The following is an 18,196-nucleotide window of genomic DNA, read 5'->3' on the forward strand; positions in this document are numbered from 1 at the left end:
GCCAGCAGTTGAAACATTTCTGTTTCGCAACTCGGGTCCAGGACTGACATCCTGAAAATACCTCAGAGCTACAGGAACTCCTGGGGTTTGAGGCCCTTCTCTGTCTGCTGGCACCTGACCTGGTTTCTGCCCGTGCTGGAACTGTGCTGGCTGAAAAGGTGTTTGGATTTCAGCAGAGGTGTAAAAGGCTTTACGATCACTGCACTATTACTGATCAGCTTCTGAGTTAGTTTGAGTGACTCAGCAAATGGATATAAACGACCTGCTAGGGGAGAAGAAAAGGAGGCAAGCGATGGCTCAGCTGCAAACATGACTGGGTTGAATTCCTCTGGTCTTCAGGATTAGCTTGGAGTAAGAGCTGTCACGTCTACTTTTTCCTCCTCTTTCATTTGTTTGTGTGGTATAGGGGGAGAAAGCACAGTTGTTTGCACCATTAGACACCTAACATTGGGAACATCATTATCAGGATGATACTTTCATCCTCAAAATTTCATACTTTGAACCTGTGCTTTTTTACCAAGGTGGGTAAGTGTACTTGTAACATACTCAGCATTTGATCTGTAAATTCACGTGCCTTTCTCCTCTGGCTTGCAAGGTGAAGCTGCCACTGATAACTCAAAACACGCTGCCTTTTTGTAGCATCTTCCTTGGATGAGCAGGATTTTTGAGAGCTATTCAAAGCAAGCTGTTTAGGGGAGGAGGAAAGTTTGTCTTAAGGAGTGCTAGAAAGACAGACATTGCTAGGAAAGGAAGCTTCTTTGAGTCCAGGAAGACAAAGACCAATGTTGAAAAGATTATGATGATTACTAGATGACCTTTAAAGGTTCCTTCCAACCCAAACTATTGTAGGATTCTATGATTATGTCAGAGAATAGAATGCTACTGATCCTCCCTTCCAGGCTAGGTAGCATCTCCCCCTCCTCTCCAACAGCTGCCCTGCCCTAGCTTGCTGCCAGTTTTTCTGTAGAACCCTTCCTTAAATGGCTTTTCTCTCCGCTTCCTCAGGCTGTTAGCTTTTCTTGACCCTTCTTGAAGGGCTTTCATCCCATATTTCAAGCTTGTCCCTCTGGTTTGTCTTGGTGGTCATTCAGGGGTTTCAGAACAAGGACACATGCAGCTCTTCGGCAAACGTACTATCACTTCCTCTGCATTCCCCGTATTTTCATAACTCTGGTGATGGGGAGCAGTTCACACAACACAGCATTTTCTGCTGCCGAAACACAGACATCTGGATGAAATGAAAACGCTCTTGAATAGAGCTGGTATGGAAATGGATTCCTCATACTCGTTTTGGTGCTATTAAACAAATTTCTGTCAATGATTCTTTCCCAATGATATGAAATAAAAAGCCAAAATTCTGATTATTATGTACAGCTAACTATTTGTGGCTGACCTACTAATTTAAAAAGACAAGGTGGCTTTTAAAGTGTTCATTTTGAAAAAAAGAATTCACTTTACAATATTATAAAAGAATTTTCCCAAATCTAAAAATCTTAACAATTTTTTTCTTTGTTTCCGCAAGTGTCTGTGAAGTCATGAAATTAGTTAATTAAAAATAGAATTTCCTATGGAAAGCTCATTTAGTTAAAAATAATCAACTGGCTGCATGCAGAAGTGTTTTATTTGCTATGACCCAGAGATGACAAAAAGCTAAGTATGCCTCCAGCATTAATTTTTTTTTTTCATACACAAATTCATTAATCGGAGGCTGAATCCACCATATTTTTTCTCTTGTAGTACAAAAAGGTGAAAAGACATTGCTAAGCTGATATCAAACACACAAATCAATAACTTCTCGTTTCAATTTTAGGATCACCTTAAAATCTCCAAGTCCAGGCAAAGAAATGACAGTACTTAAAGTGTGGAGGAATGACTTCAATTAATTATTTAATTGGGCAAACACATTGTGTCTCATTTTTACAGTAGTTTGATTAACAGGAATTATCTGAAAATACATCTAAAAACAATGTCTGTGAACAGGTTCGTGTCTATGTGCCAGCGCGCTGTTTGCTGACGGGCCACAAGCTGGCGGCACTAGACTATGCTGTTTGGTGCCAGTTTTGTGACTCCTGTCCGCAAATTGAAATGAAAACATAAAACTATACATCTGCTTCTACATCTGACTCCTCGAGTAATTCTTCCTTTGGGATAAGGCTTCCTTCAGTATTGGTACAAAACTTTGTTACTGTTAATAAGTAGATTTTTTTTTTTTTTTTCAATCCCAAACACTGTACAGAGTGAACACGAAGAGCAACTGCAGGCCATCCCACTGGAAGACCATGAACCATTTCTCCCAAAATACTAATTACCAAAACTATCAAAGGAAAAGGTGAGAAACCCCTGCAAGCAAGTATTTCACTTTTAACCTTATTGGAAAAATTCCTTTCAACTTTTCCCATTACGTAGAAACTGATGCTCATCTTGAAGAAGGAGGCTTTCTAAAGAAATTCAGAATTTCTTCTGAATTTTTCTTTCCAAACCTTGGCATTATCCAGACAATGATAAATTTCAACATTAAAATATTTGTTCTGCCTATGAAGTTTCTCTTCTGTAACCACTTTCACATCAGACCAGATTTGAACTTTCGGTAAAATACCAGATGTGCAAGATATTTCCTACCATTTCATGGAAATCCCAGAACTATTCATCTGCCTACAGGCTCTGTTCTAAATGGTGGCGATAATGTGTCAAAGTCAGGGTATTGTTTCATGAATCTTTCTGGCATAATCCTACATTAAGCTGTCTCAGGAAAACCAGACCAATCTGTTAAACAAGTGTTTGTTGTAAAAAGTAAAAAAAGTTGGTCACAGTATAACTGGTACTAATTTCTGTGCCCACATTGAAAAGCTCTGGGAAGACATTTTCAAGATCCCGCATGCAACTGAAAGTTGGCATAGTGATTATCTAGACTATTTAGATATTGCACTGTGTCTGACTGGGATGGAGTTAACTTTCTTCATAAGTGCCTCATATAGCACTGTCTTTGGATTTTGTGGCTAAAATGGCATTGCTAACACACTAAAGTTTTGGCTGTTGCCAAACAGAGCTTGCACAGCGTCAAGGCTTTCTCTTTTTCCTTTTCTTCTCCTCCAGCAAGTAGGTTGGGGTAGGCAAGAGATAGGGAGGGGACACAGCTGGGACAGCTAACCCAAGCTGGCCAAAAGACTTTTCCATACCATATAATACCACAACATCACGCTCAGCAGTAAAAACTACTAAAAAAGTAGAGGAAGAAGAAGGGAGATTTTTGTCTTCCAAAGTGGCTGCTGTTCAGAGACTGGCTGGGCATTGGTCTGCCTGTGGGAGGTGGTGAGCAGTATTTCTTTTGCTTCATTTTCTGTACCTTTCTTTCACCTATTAAACTGTCTTTATCTCAACCCACATGTTTTCTCACTTTTATTCTTTCTCTTTTCTCCTCCTGTCCTGCTGGAAATGGGGGGAGTGAGTGAGCAGCTGTGTGGCTGCTGGCGAGGGTCAACCCATTAGATGAAACAGAAAGAGATGTTATAGTGCAGTCAGATGTAGAGAATAAAGATACGCTTTTTCATGAAGAATCTTTATTTGGAAGTGACCAAATGGGAGCAGTGGGATGTGTGGATTAGAGAAAACAAAGGAATTTTACATTCATGACTTACTGTAGGCAAATCCTGGGATCCTAGCATCTACTGTGATACTCCTGGGCCTCCATGATCTTAAAGGCTACCAGGCAGTCAGACAAAGCTGGAGAGAGGGAATCAGATTACACTGTGGACACCGCTGGTTTTGTCTTCATCGTCATTAAAACATAGCATAGAAATTTTATTTTCCTCCCATCACACCCTTGCCTGCTGGGGCTCATTTCCCTTCCTCAACCCCATTCTCTTTCTGTTTGTCTTCTTTCTCTCTTTGCCTCCCCAAAACAGGGCAGTTGATACCATCTTCAAACTCAGCAGGAAGTTTCAAACGTGGACTTCCTCCTGTAATGGACTTTCTATCAAAACATAAGGCAATTAGGGATAAAATTTAATGGCTCTCCTTCCTTTTTCCTGCTTCTTAAATGTTTGAAATAATTTCAGCAAGGGTCGTCCCAGTAGGGACCCAAAGACTGGCATCATATTTTAAGATTTAGTGTTATAACGCTGAGCTGGGGTTTAATTATCCTTCTAACCCCTTGGGAGACCTGAGACAGAGGATCCAGTTTCTCACAAAACCACTACTGCTTCTCTTGCAATTATTCAGCTCATTAATCTCTCTGATACTGTACTTAGGACTATGGCTACATTTTATTTTGGTCAAGTTAAAGTGCTAAATGTTTTACAGGGATAATGAAATTCCTTGTCCTGCCTTGCAGAGAATATAATTTAAACCAGTAACAGAAGAGCTAAGGGAGAAAGAAAGAAATGGAAATTCAGGAGCAGAAAACAGGGTGGGATGTGTTTGCCTGACACCTATGCCATGTGGGTTTGCGTTTCAAAACAATGATATATGATAGAAGGGGACAATGGGAAATTTAACCATTTGTTTACATTAACCACTGTACAATATACATGTATGGCACATCTGAATCCAGTTTCTTTCTCTGAAACAATGCCAACAGTTCAAGTCATACTTCATTCCTCCTCCAGGAGGGATGAGTTCCCAAATGCCACAGAAACTGCCCATGAAACTAGGCGAACATGAAACAAGCCATGTAACATGACTCATGTTATACTGATGGCACTGCCTGATGGCAGTGACTATGGGATATATGAGTCTTTAAGTCATCAATAAGAACAAACATTACAGCAGAAAATTAACAACTGCAACCATGTGTTGTGGTTTAACCTGGCAGGTAGCAAAAACAACCACACAGCCATTCACTCACACCCCCCCCAGCAGGATGAAGGAGAGAACTGAACAAAAAAAGTATAACTTGTAGGTTGAGATAAAGACAGTTTAATAGGACAGAACAATAAAAATTATAATAATGATTATAAAAGAATATACAAAATAAGTGATGCACGGCACAATTGCTCACCACCCACTGACCAATGCCAGTTCCCAAGCCATGGCACCTTCCCAGCCAAATCCCCCAGTTTATATACTGGGCATGATGTTGTATGGTATGGAATATCCCTTTGGCCAGCCTGGGCCAGTTGTCCTGGCTGTGCCCCATCCCAGCTCCCCGTGCACCCCCTGCCTTCTCGCTGGCAGGCCAGCATGAGAAGCTGAACAGCCCTTGACTACTTAACATACTTATGTTTTTAGTTGTTTTTATCAACATTATTTTCATCCCAAATCCAAAACACAGCACTACATCAGCTATTAGGAAGAAAATCAAGTCTATCCCAGCCAAAACACCATGCAACATAATGATGGAGAAAATTTTAAATTCTCCATGATACCTTAGAAAACTTATTGCAGAGAGACATTGTAAAATGAGGGGAAAGTGACCTGGCTGCAAGATCAGAGTGCATATACATGGTCAAAGTAGGAAGAATAAACACATCAGCTATTGCTATTGAAACTGTTAAAGTGCAGTAAAACTAAGTTAACATGAAGAGCAGCGTCTGCATTTTCAAAAGGAATGAGTCTGTGCACCTTGTTTTGGGAGAGAGTCCATGTTTTTCCAAGGTTGTTTCTTCTGCTAGTGTGTTCTCATGCACCCAGAGCCCTGCTCCCATAAACATCCATCTACGGGAGTTGATGGCCTGTGCTATGGCCCCTGCTCAGCCAGCACGCCTCCGCTGCCTTTGCGCAGAAGCCAGACTGTGGAGTAAGGAAGGGCTAGTGCATGTTTCTGTCTACACCAACCTGAAATTTGGAGGAAGCTGAGGTGCCCAGACTTGGAAACCAGAAATCTCTTCTTGGTCTAGTAAGATATATGCAGTCTTTTCATCCAGTCATACAGATGCCTCCTAGATGAATCTGCTCCTTCAGTGGTGACCCATGTGGGCATTGAGCCTGTTGCTGTAATAGCAGTGATACTGCTGATGCTGAGGAGAAGCATTTGCACAAGCTCTGACTGGCTATAAACTACCTCAAGTTCAGCTCCTCCTCTCTCACTCATTTTATCAAGTGCAGGTATAATTCTGGTCTGCTAATGTGCCTAGGGAAAAGTTTCAGGCACCTGATACCCAACAAACTGAAATGATGAAGAGAATTTGCTAATTGCTTTGCTAAAGAGGAGGTTTTGTATGTATGAATTTAATTTTATCTTTCCAAGCACTTAAGGTTGAAAAATTGGAGAGAATTGTCACATCATGATGACCTGGTGTCCACAATATAATTGGGTTTTGTGGGTAGAAAATTAATGTTCACTTAAGACATGTATGATTTCCAGTAGAGACAGATAGCATTTTAGACATTTTTAATACAAAGGCAGAGGAAAAGGAAAATTCTAAGTGCAATTCAAGCGATTCCTTTTAGCCCAGAAGGGAAATTTCATCCATTTATTCCAAAATGCAAGGTAAAAGCACAATGTTGTCAAACTCATGATTTCCAAATGCTTTGATTTTTCTCTGTGTACTTTGCTATAAAAGATCTACTTTTTCCATCAGAGACCAACCAATTCACTTTAAAATGTTTTTTTGGCAATTAAAGACCTGAGAATGCAATGAGAAGTTGTTTTCTTTAATCGTCTAATTCTTCTTGCTTATATTAATGTGTCTGTGTCTCTTTTGTCTCTTTTTGGGGAGGGAAGGGAGAAGAAGTGAAGAAGGTATGGGACTAAACACTAAGTAAGTCATACGTGCAGGTGAATTTGCTTCACTTGGTATCAAGAACAGCTAGCAAGGCTAGGTACAGGTTTTCTTGTTTCATGGAAACATCTATACTGCAACTACAAAAAACTAGAGAGAGAACACTGGATATATATGAAATTCTGTGATGATTAAAACTTTAATCCTGATGAACTATTGACCTTAGTTCTAATCTCTGAAAAAAGGGACAAGCACTCTACACGAAGACGAGATTGTTGGAAGAGATGCCTGCTTATTTGATCTGGATTTGCCTGTTTTCCTATCTGCGTAGCTTAGGACTGTGCAGGATGGACTTCTTGACCGATGCATGAAATGAGTTGCTTTAGAGCTTACTGTAAGGAATTGATAATTTTTTCCTCATGCAAATAACAGTGTTTTTCTTTTCTGTTTCAGTAAGTCAGATATTTGTCACATACTTATTACTGATACTGTAAAATGATATATGTGCTGTCATTTTTAAAATAAAATTGTGCTATGCTGCATCTTGACTCTCATAGCACACAAAAAAAGTAATGAAAAAAATGTTAGTATCCAGCTGCTCACCTAAACCTGAAAATCAGATATAACATTTTATTATGCTATTTAAGATTCTTAAAGTTTTGGCCTTGTAAAGAGTTTTATTTGACTGTGCCAAGGAAACAAGTCTTGCTATAACTAAGGTGAAAGAGAAGTTCTGAGCAAATGTTGATGAAAATATTCAAAGAATTGGAAACAACCATTAATCCCCAAAGCAAAACAGCAGAGACAAAACTGGGAATATTCATCTGCAGTATGGGATGAAACATGTTACAAGGATGCTGTAATTGTTTTTGGAACTACATCATAAGCACTGGAAATAGGGTTAAGGTTTTGCTGAAAGAGAATCCTAAACAAATTGACTTCTGGACATACTTGTACAGAACACCCAAACCACTTAAGCACAATTTCACTATGCAATAAACAGTTATGATTAATACACAGATTATTTATAGTCCTATCTTAGACTATCTTTGGTTTTACACATGTATGCTGTGTTTTTCATTTTTTACCCTTTATGATATGCTACTTTGAGTATGCTCTTCTATACTATTACTTCTACTTGAGATAGTAAAGTCTAAATCCTCTAAATTTAGGATTCTTGATTCTGAAGAAACTGCAGACGACCAAGGCAAATAGCAGATATTTTAAAAGCAACAGAATAGGATCTCAGTCTACAGTAAAACAAGAACCAATTTTATGAGTACTGAAGTCTAATAAAAACTAATTTGACCCAATAAAAGTGTAATAGCGTATTACTTCTATGCACTTAAAAAGCTACAGTATAAAACCTTAAATGTTAAAGGCCACACTCACTGACATATTCCAACTGCTATGGAGTGTGCTGGAACTGAAAAATACTCATAAGCATACCTCCTTTGTATGAGCCAGTTTTGCACTTGCATCTCTTTCACCTCTATTTACTCACCTGCCAATGCTAGGCGCTCTTTTCTGTTCCCGATAATCCTCCGTCTGAGCTCACACTCCATACACACAACCCCTTGCCCTTTCTTCCTTGTGGTTTCCATGCTCAAGGAAAGCAACTAGTGAATTGTAAGGCCAGCCATCTGTTGTCTGATTCACTATGATCTGTAAAGCACATCTTCAAGATAGCCTGCAACAAAACTGCTTAAGTATTTGAAGTCAGTGGAAAATATGATCCCTAATGCACTTACTCCCATTGAACTAGCCGACCTGTAGGCTCTAACAGCCACGGGAATGACCTACACACTGAAGCATGAAGCATGTGCTACAGAGTCCTGCGAGTAGGCTCCTTTTCTTTTCCCTACCTGGGCAAAAAAGAAGAAACAGTAACTCTCCATGCTGCCGTGGGGATTATTCGTAGGCCGTGAGCAGAGGCTTAAATCCACTTGTGAAAACTGGCAACACATCCGTCACACAAACCCGTGCTTCTTCTCGGCCCAGAACAACCTATGCAGCCTCTTCGCCCTCAGACGCAGGCACGGCCCAGCCACGGCCCAGCCTGGCAGGCCCCTCTCCCTGCCTCCCGCCCAGTGGGCTTACAGGCCTTGGGCCGCTGCCCGCAGAGTCCACCAGAGCCTCACAGAAGTTCGGGAATAAATTAAAAAAAAAAAAAAATCACGTCGTTCACGCCGGCTATCAGGGAACCGGGCTGACGGGGGGAAGGCTCATTCCCACAGCCGCCTGAGACCACCCGGCAGTGGCAGCCTCTCTCCCCGCGCCCCGGGGTTCCCGCCAGGCGGGAAAGCACGGCCAGGCCACGAGGGCGAGGGGAGGCAGGCCGGGGACGGCCAAGTAACCCTCCCCCCGGCCTCCTGTGGCTCCGGGCACCCGCAGGCCAGCCCCAAAGACTCCACCCTCCGTGGGCTGCCCCACGCCCGGAGCGGAGGCGCAGCGGGAGGCCCGGCCGCGCCTCAGCCACCGCCCCTCCACTATCCCGAGGAGGGGTGGGCTGCACACCACCCGCTTGCGCAGGCGCGCCTCGCCACCCCTGCCGCGACGCTGCCTGCCCGCCGCTTCCCCTTCGTTTCACCCGTTTTCCGGGTTAACCCCTCCGCTGCCGCGCTGGGCCGGGCGGCTTCGCCCCTCGCCGGCGGGCCGCGGCGCTCCCCGGAAGCGGTAATGCTCAGCCGGTGATCCAGGAAGTGGATGAGCTTGCCCGCCTTCCCCTCCGGAGCGGCGCTGCGGGGACGCGGGGAAGGGGGTGGGGGGAGGCGGGGGGGGGAGCGCAAGCAGGCCCCGAGGCGGAGCGGCCCGTCCCAGCCCCCCGGCGGGGGGGGGGGAGCGGCGGCGGCGGCGGCGGCGGCGTTTCCATGGCGCCGAGCGGGCGGGGGAGCCGGGGCTGAGGACCCCGCCCGCTCATGGACCCCGCCGCGGCGGCGGCAGCGGCCGAGGAGGAGGGCAGGGAGAAGCCCCCGGTGATCTACACCATGGAGAACAAGCCCATCGTCACTTGTGAGTGCGCCCCGCGCCCCGAGACGGGCGTTAACGGTCGCAGCGGGGGAGCGCGGCAGCAATGGCCGCCCGGTGCCGTCCGGCGGGCCCTGGCCAGTGACCCCCTCGCCCCACTCCGGGCCCGGGTAAAGGGCGGCTGGGGGCAGTGCCGGCGGCGCTGGCCCGGCGGGGAAGGCAGGAGGCGGGCGAGGCGCAAGGCGGAGAGCGGCGGCTTTGGAGGGGCGGCCCGGCGGAGGTGCTCGGCTGCCCGCAGCTCTGGGTGCCGGCGCCCGGGGCTGAGAGGCACGGCGCCTGCACGCCTCTCTGATGGCGGGTTTTGCCTCTTTTTCTGGTTCGCCCACCTTTAATGGCATTGGAGAAACTTGGGTTCGTTTATGTATGTTTCAGGGCTGTAGTAAATAACGAAACCGAATGTCATGCTTACAGGTGCTGAGGGGAAGAGATTCAAATACGACAATAAATGTTAAAGCCGTAACTTCTTGCCAGCTATCTGTGTGTAGTTTTGCGCTGGGTAAGAGAAGTCACGAGAAGGAAGACAGCCGCTGTGGTGAGGAGAGGTTCCCGCTGGTGGATTCCCACTGACATGATAATGTAATCTTTAACTACTGTGCTTTGGTTTAATCTCTGAGGAAGTTTATTTAACAAACGGGATCGCGTGGTTCCAGCAATGAATTACGTTCTTTCAGGTGTCAGAGGCAGGCAGCTGGAACGTGCACATGCTGGTCCTGATGTAAAATGTGAGCTCCAATACTCTTACTGGTATAGAGGGTTGCACACAATGTTCACTTAAAACAAGCATGTGAACTACATCTATAGTGCTCTTAATAACAAAGTAAGATGAATGAGGTCAGCATAGAGAATTCTGCCTCTTTTTATAACAAAAGGTAACCGGTGGCTGTTTGTTCTTAGTCAAAAGTATCTCTATCGATGACACAACAAACTACATATTTGCACTTTATCAGTAGAACACTGGGAATGCTTTATGTGCGTGTGAAATAGAGACTATTTCACAGGTCTGCATTGTCTTCTTAAGAAGTAAGCATCTGTTGATGATTAAGGTCTTAGACTGATACTGGTATTTAGAAAAAAATATCCAACTGTAACCTCATAACTATATAATTATGGAACTCTGTATATATATTCCTCAAACAATTTCATAAATGTGCTTTTTTCTTTCTGAAACTTTTTCTCTTTTTTTGGATGCAGTTCATAAACTGAAAGTCAGTGGTATCTGTATTGGTTCTTCTGTACTCACCTGCTTCAAGACTTTCAAAATACATTTCACATGAGGTTTAAAGTCAGAAAAATGTACAGACCAGAAACATCTGAAGGCAACATATTGTTGCCTTCCTTGTTGGTGTTATGCTACTGTTCAGGCTGTGGTGGATAGTTTTAGATTTGCTGGCTTTATCCTGTATTCAGAATTGGAGAGTCTGTGTGTGTGTGGTGGTGTAGTATGTCAGTCCTTAACTTTTCCTGTATGATTTGAATAAGTAACATATCTTTCACTCTGTTGAAGTACATACAGTTTTACCTCAGGCTTGCTTTTTTGTTTGTAAATGCAGAAGAGAACTCTAGCCTCTTTGTGCGAAGAAATTTTCAAAATTCCAAACATTACATTTAATCAGATTTCAGTCAAGCCCAATTATCTGATATTGAAAATAATATTAATTTCATATAGTAAGTGAGTGTACTTTATGGTTGCAAAATGTTTTGGACTTACCACCATACAATATGGTAGGAGCATACTTACTTACAAATGAGGTATGAGGTGAATGTTACGTATCATTTGCATGCCTTGCTGCTGGACTGAAGGAATATTTTCTAAGGCTGTGAACAAGCATGGCAGTAGTATCTTTACTGGTATGGACTAGAATGGCTTGGTCTGAAACAACAAAATTCAGAAAATAAGGCTGATTGAACAAAAGTACCCAGAGATGACGTCTCCAGTGAATGAAGTAAGGGTGACTTGCTACCATTTTTAAACGAAAACATTTGCTTTTAATGGTGAATACGTTTTGCTTTAGCTGTTTTAGTTTCCTTATTTCTCTGTCCAGAGAAGTAGAATACTTAGAGACCATAGTATTTCAAATAAATGCATTCAACAAAAATTACTTACTTGAAGGAAAGCTCTTCCTCTTGTTGTATTGCCAGGGATTTGTGAGGAGGTGAAGCTTGGTCTTCCAGGAAAAGAATTGTTGGCTTGATACTGTTTTGTTGGAAAATGCGTTCAAAGGCGTGCTATTAGAAGCTGTTCATCTTTTGTCTTGTGGTTCTGATTTCAGGCAGTTGGAGTTGTCCGGGATAACAGCCCCACCTAGCAGGTGCACATGAGGAGACAAGACCTGCAAGGGGATGGGTAGTTTTTGATTATATGAAGGAAGAGTGAAGGTTAAGTGAAGTTGTGTCTCAGAACATAAGTATTTCCTTTTGCTATAAGGTTTAGATTAATCTCTGTCAGGTAGACATCTGTATTGTGAAATACTCCTGTTAACTCTTCCGTCTTATTCTTAATAAGGGAGAATGGAGGAGAGAGTTTTGTTTGGAACGAAAGTCATTTTCAACACTGCATACCAGAGATGTTTTGTAAACAAATGTTTTTGTCTACTTGAAATAAATTCAACAGTACTCTGAAAGGAATGCTTCTTTGGTCAAGTGTTATGCTTTCAAATCTGTGAGGTAGTCTGTATTGTAATAGTAGTTATTTGCTATATTGGTACAATCCTGAGCTCGGCACTTATGTATAATGTACAGGCCTCGGCCTATAGAGTAAAAATGGCAATTTTCACGTGGCTTGTATATTTGATGCCAATTGCAAATGCAGTTTTTGTCACTACTCTTTTCATGTTAGTACTCCAACGTTAATAGTTTCGTCCTCAGGATCTGTCTGTAGATGCATTGGCCTTGTATTAATGGTACTTGTATTACTGGCAAAACCCCATAGTTTTAATAGAGAGTTTAGATGGATAGAATTCAGTTAGGCAAACTGTCTAACCAAAAACTTCTAAGGACATTTTCTCAAGGCAAACAGACAACCATATTTTGTAAGTGTGGAAAAAGTAGCATATTCATGGAAAAACGCTGTTTCCCTTTTCTCAAGATGGCAACATCCCATGCAGTATTAAATCACTCTTGTCAGTTAGGACTGAGTGCCATGATCACTCCTTTCCAAATTAATTTGAATCACATTTTTATACTGTTGGTCTTACTAGATTGTAAACCCACTGGGGAGTTTCACTGTTCAGCTGCGGTTATGCTCACTCTGGCACGTTACCTTGCAAACTCTCAAATCAAGTTTGTGGCAATTTATCTTCATTGCTACCAGACCTGGGATGTTTACAAAGCATTTTGAGTCAGCTTCTAGCTTTCTCATTGCTGTAGAAATACTATTTTTAGCATCATTAATTGTTTTTCTGTTTGAAGAGGCAAGTTGGGAGTTTGCATCAGACATCTTGAACTTCTTTGCAATGTTGACCTGACATAATCCTTAAAACAATGCAGATTACTTTCCTAGGAAACCTAAACAATGTTGCTTCCTTCTCATGAGTCCTATTTGAAATTTTGATTCGAGAAAGTCTTTGGAACCTTAATATAATGTTCTTGCGCATATATGTCAACTAAGTGTTCTGATGAAAGAACTTGTCCTTTTGTAGCTGGTTTGCACTTAAATTATTAGCTCTGTCTATCCATATGAGGAGGAAGTTGAGGACTGAAGACAAGCCTGCTAAGTGAAGTAATTAATAGGTTTTTTAGAGCTTTCCTAACAAGCTGTTCTTTTCTAATTATCTTCATGCAGATCTTGAATATTCCTTATCAAATTGTAGTGTCTGTTTGTGTGTGCATATTTGTTCTCACTGTCAATACTCTGTCTTAGTACAATGAACTTTATATATAATCTTTGGAGAGAATGGGATGCATCACTTTCATCTGGTCCATATTCAGAATGTGCTGTGATACAGCAAGAGCAAAACCATCAGCAAAATCATTGTAGGCCTGAGAATTGAAAACCATTGCAAATATTTACAAGAACAGCGTAAACAGAAAAGGTTAATACAAGTAAAGCGGTGAGTGGGAGGAATTTTACATCTTCTTGGAGTGAAAATAAATGCTTGCAGTTAAGAATATTGCTCTGGGACTGGAAGAGCTTAATTCTTCTGTTACTAGCAGGTAGATGTAATAAAAAATATGCCAATGAGAAACGGCATGTAGCCCAGGTGATTAAAATGATTTGCTGCTAGTAAGACCCTTTAAACAACTATATCCTATAAATGCGTTTTCCCTGTTCTCAAGACTCCTGTCTACATTGTAAGTCATCACCATGGTGTAGTTGATCAAATGTTACTCTGTACTTAAATAACTGATTACATATGTCATGAGAAACAGTAGCATGTTCCTGTTAGTGTTAACCCTTATTTTACAGATTTAGTAGTGTGGCAGTAAGCAAAAATGTAAAGTTTCACTAAAAGGATTTTCTCCTGCAGGCTACTAACGAATCAGCTAAGATTTTTATATAACAATTAAGCTGTCTTTTGGTTTCTAGACCTCTCTTGAACATGAATCTTGGTTGGGGGGGAGGAGGACCTTTAAAAGAAACAATCACAAAAACCCCACCAGCCTTCCACAACTTCAGGTGGATCCACTTATAATAGGCTAGTGAATTATGAAAAAAGATTCATAGCAGAACTTTTTACCAGTGGAAAAATAAGTGGGGTCAGAAAGGTTAGCTGCGACTGATATTTGGACATAAAAACTAAATAAAGCCACACCAAAGTGTAGTCTTGGCACGGATCTCTTTTAAAGGTATTTGAAGCCTTTTATCTCAGTTGACTGGGTTTGTCATTGGTGTCAAAGAAAAAATATTTGTCTGCTTTAGTCATCCGACCACAGGAGCTTTCGTTTTACACTGCATGTGCAGTTATTGGATTGGGATAATTTCCTCTAGAGGAAAAAAAATTCATTGTGGGATATTCAGATACTGCAGTGACAAAGCCTATAAACATCTAAGAAATTTGGAAAGTGTTAGGAAAAAAATAGATTCTTGGGGATTTTAGGCAGGCATCAAACTAAAAAATGTCAACATTTTATGGTTCTTTTATATGAGACAGCTGCCACAAAGAGTGCGTGTTTATCTTGGGAGTCTGGTAAGGTGGTTATTCTCGTTCTCATATCATTCCTGTAGAGATTTGCAGCAGAACAAGTGTCCTAGACATGGATAGAGGGATGGGAGGATGGCTGCGTTGACTTGGTCTACCAAAATTTCAGGGAGAAAGACAAGAAGGAAAGAATAAAGAAAATAAAAATATGTCACCAATAGCATAAAATTTTAAAAATTAGTATTTTGAACATCCATATTTTCTTCTGGAGCTGTACTGACTAGGATACTCAGTCACCTTTGCATTACACTGTAACCTAAATAAAGGATGTTTTGGCATCAGGTGTCCATTTCGGTTCCTGGCTAACGTAATTTTCAGAATTTTTTCCCAGGATTAGGTTTATGGTTATGAGCTGCTATGTAGAGATACAGCCTGTCCTTGAACAAAAGATACAGACATTCGTTACTTGGTTTACATAGCAAGTTTTTGCAGCCAGGTTCACAATCAAGATTTATTTGAGTAGGTTTTGTTCCTCTTTCACTTGACCTGGCTATCTTAACATTTTGGATGTCACCTTGGTGTCCACCAAGTCTTTGAAGGTCATAGAAATATTTTTAACTTAAGATGTCTGATTTGGTGTTTGATTTAGGCTTATCGTAACACCCTCTTAAGGTTCATCTGCTTTATTTGCACTTGATTTCTGGACAGATTCCTGTTTGTCTTAATTTGTTTGTGAAGTGTTTAAATAAGTGGCAAAAGGCATGCCTTCTGAACTTTGTAATGTGGGAAAAAAGGAAACATGTTCTTTCTCCTTTCTCCCATTTTCCAGAAGTGTTTCTGTTTATTGTATATCATCTGAGCATTACTGCTTTCTATTATTTTGTTAGTTAAAATAAATTTTACTCTTTCACGTACAGAACCACCCTATAATTGTAGTGGCATCACTTAAAGAATTACTGTGTTTCTTCTGATTTTGGTGTGTATGGTAACATCCAGATGGGGAGTAGATTAATTCAGAAATACATGGTATAAAAGCTGAGATGCATGCTCCAGAGGCTATGGATTAGCAGTGTTTTCTATTCTTAAAAAAACCCAAACAAAACCCACCAAACAAAAAACCCCAAACAAACACAAAACCCCCTCAAGTATTATTTTATATAAAACAATCAAAAAGACTTATTAGATTTATAATATAAATTAGAGTTGTAGAATACATTTTTAAATTGTATATAAATATGTATAAATTTGAAATATTAAATCTAATTAGATTAATACAAATATTTTATAAATCATATTAGGCAAACTTAATATAATAAAACACAAGACGTGCACTTCTTATTGTGTTTTAAGTAATAAAAGATGACTCTTTAATGTTACTCCCTAGTTATCATTGCTGTTGGGATATTCAGGTCTTACTTAATTCTGTTGATTCTAAAAGAAAAAAACAACTCTACTAAAACCATGCAGCCTTCTAGAGAAATGATAGAATTCCAAAATTACTCTTCTTTCCCATTTATGCACATGCTTTCTCCTTCTCAGTTGTATCTGATCATCCCTTACACTTTGGCTAGGAGCTTCTTTCCTCTATTACCAAGGCTCCTTTGAGTGAAGGCTTTGTGTTGAGATCCATCCATTGAAATGATTTTGCTGTGATACAGGTATGCTTAGGCATCCGGCCACTTTAGTCTATTTTGTGGTTTTGCTGTTGTTGTGTTTTTGTAGTTTTTGTTTGTTTGTTTTAAACGGCCAAAACAACCAACCAAAAAACCCCAACCAAACCAAACATACAAACCACCACCCCAAAAACTACAACAAAATCTTTGAAGCAATTCTCAGACTTTTGTGCAGACTTTTGAGTTTTGCTGTAAGTTTGAATTCCAGGGTTACTTGTGTTTTTGGAATGTTTAATTCAAAATTCATAGAATTTGGTCAGATACAACCAAAAATTCCTGTAGTGGTTTGGTTTTGGGGGGCGGGGGTGTTGTTGTTGTTGTTGTTTGGTTTTTGGGTTTTTTTGTATTTTGGAAAGTAAATCATGGATGCAGAAAATACTAATGCTTCAGAGGCATATATAGGGAACAAAATGAGACTTCTACCATGCTCCACGTCTCTTGAATCATAGGAGTCTTGCACAACACCACTCCAAAATTAGAGTGATCTTTCAGGATTTTTGTTCTATTATTTGGGCAGGTTGTGCTCTTACTTGTCTACTTGCTGTGAGGTGGCACCCTCCTTCCCCGCAGTCCAGTAGCTAGCAGTTAACAATTTAATGTACATCTTTGCCAATCTTATGATCCTTACAAGTCCTTACTACTAACTAGTCTTGATGTTTTTCCTGTGTCAGTGCTGTGCTAGTATTGCCTGCCGATAACTTCATTTTTAAGTGTCCTTGGCTTGAGCAACTCAAACATGCTGACTGCAGTAGATGCAGGGTCTAGGTGAGCAGAACCTGAAATATTATAGCCCTTTGGGTGTTTTTAATATGTGGTAGCAGTGTTTGGTCTGTGTTCAAAAGATAACTGATGTATTTTGCATTGAAAGTCTGTTCTCCCTTCTAATCCTGGAGGATATTCTTGCCTTGATCATAAAACACGTTCTTACGTGTATTTTGTATGCCCTCAAAACCAACGCAGGAGGAAAAATTGACTGATCTTAAAATGAATATACCTTTCTTAAGCTGATAATGTGATGTGGTTGTCTGGCATAGCAGGGTGCTTAAACATTATCATTTAGAAGTTCCTTTGTATTCTGGGGTAGTCCTTTTTACCCAGGATGTTGAATTCTGAAATTTTTTGTGGCATACATTGAGTTTTTAGGTACATTGTAGAAAGAGCAATTTGTTATGCTCCAGAGGTAAAATACGTGGTTCATTCTTTCAGTCAGGCTCCAAGCTTCATGGACTATCATTTTGATGTGGTCATCATGCTGTTGCTAAATCACTAAGCTCTATTTCCCTTTCTATGGGCAGTAATGAGTTGCATATCAATAGACTGTTCTCCATGGCCTGGCTCATACAAATGTTGTAACTTGGTATAAGACAGCATTAACAATATGACTAGCACTTGCTTCGGTATTCATTTTAGACATTTGTTTGTAGTCTTAAATAAGATTTGGTATGGTACACTTAATTCAGACAGAACAGGATGAAGGTGAAGAGTCAAGAATAAAGTGTTTAGTAGCTTTCTGGAAACGTAAGGCTAAAGCACTAATAGTAGAGTGGGGGTTTTTGTTTGTATTTTGTTTTTTAACTGTTCTAGGAAACTATCACTGAATAATAGCTATTGTGGTCAGACATCAGAAGAGCTAGTTTTGCTTGTTCTGGCATTTAATCAGGCTTCTCTTTTTTTAATTATTTTTATTTTGTCATGATAGACTTATGCTAGCAGCTGGTAATCAAAATAGTGTATATGAGAAAATTGAGAGGTGAGTGGG

General features: G+C 40.8%; 1 protein-coding gene across 1 annotated transcript in view; it reads left to right on the plus strand.

Annotated features, from left to right (window-relative positions):
• Positions 1–9,577: 9,577 nt before the first annotated feature.
• Positions 9,578–18,196, plus strand: part of TRAPPC10 (trafficking protein particle complex subunit 10) — a gene marked incomplete at both ends in the record, with an annotated part of 45,163 nt that continues 36,544 nt past the window's right edge. Inside the window, one exon of the mRNA XM_082014137.1 lies at positions 9,578–9,671. Coding sequence (XP_081870263.1) covers positions 9,578–9,671 — 94 coding nt within the window. The remainder of the gene's footprint in view (positions 9,672–18,196) is intronic.

The sequence above is a fragment of the Phaethon aethereus genome (assembly GCF_964289735.1).
Source record: "Phaethon aethereus genome assembly, chromosome: 1".
In the NCBI taxonomy this organism is placed as follows: Eukaryota; Metazoa; Chordata; class Aves; order Phaethontiformes; family Phaethontidae; genus Phaethon; species Phaethon aethereus.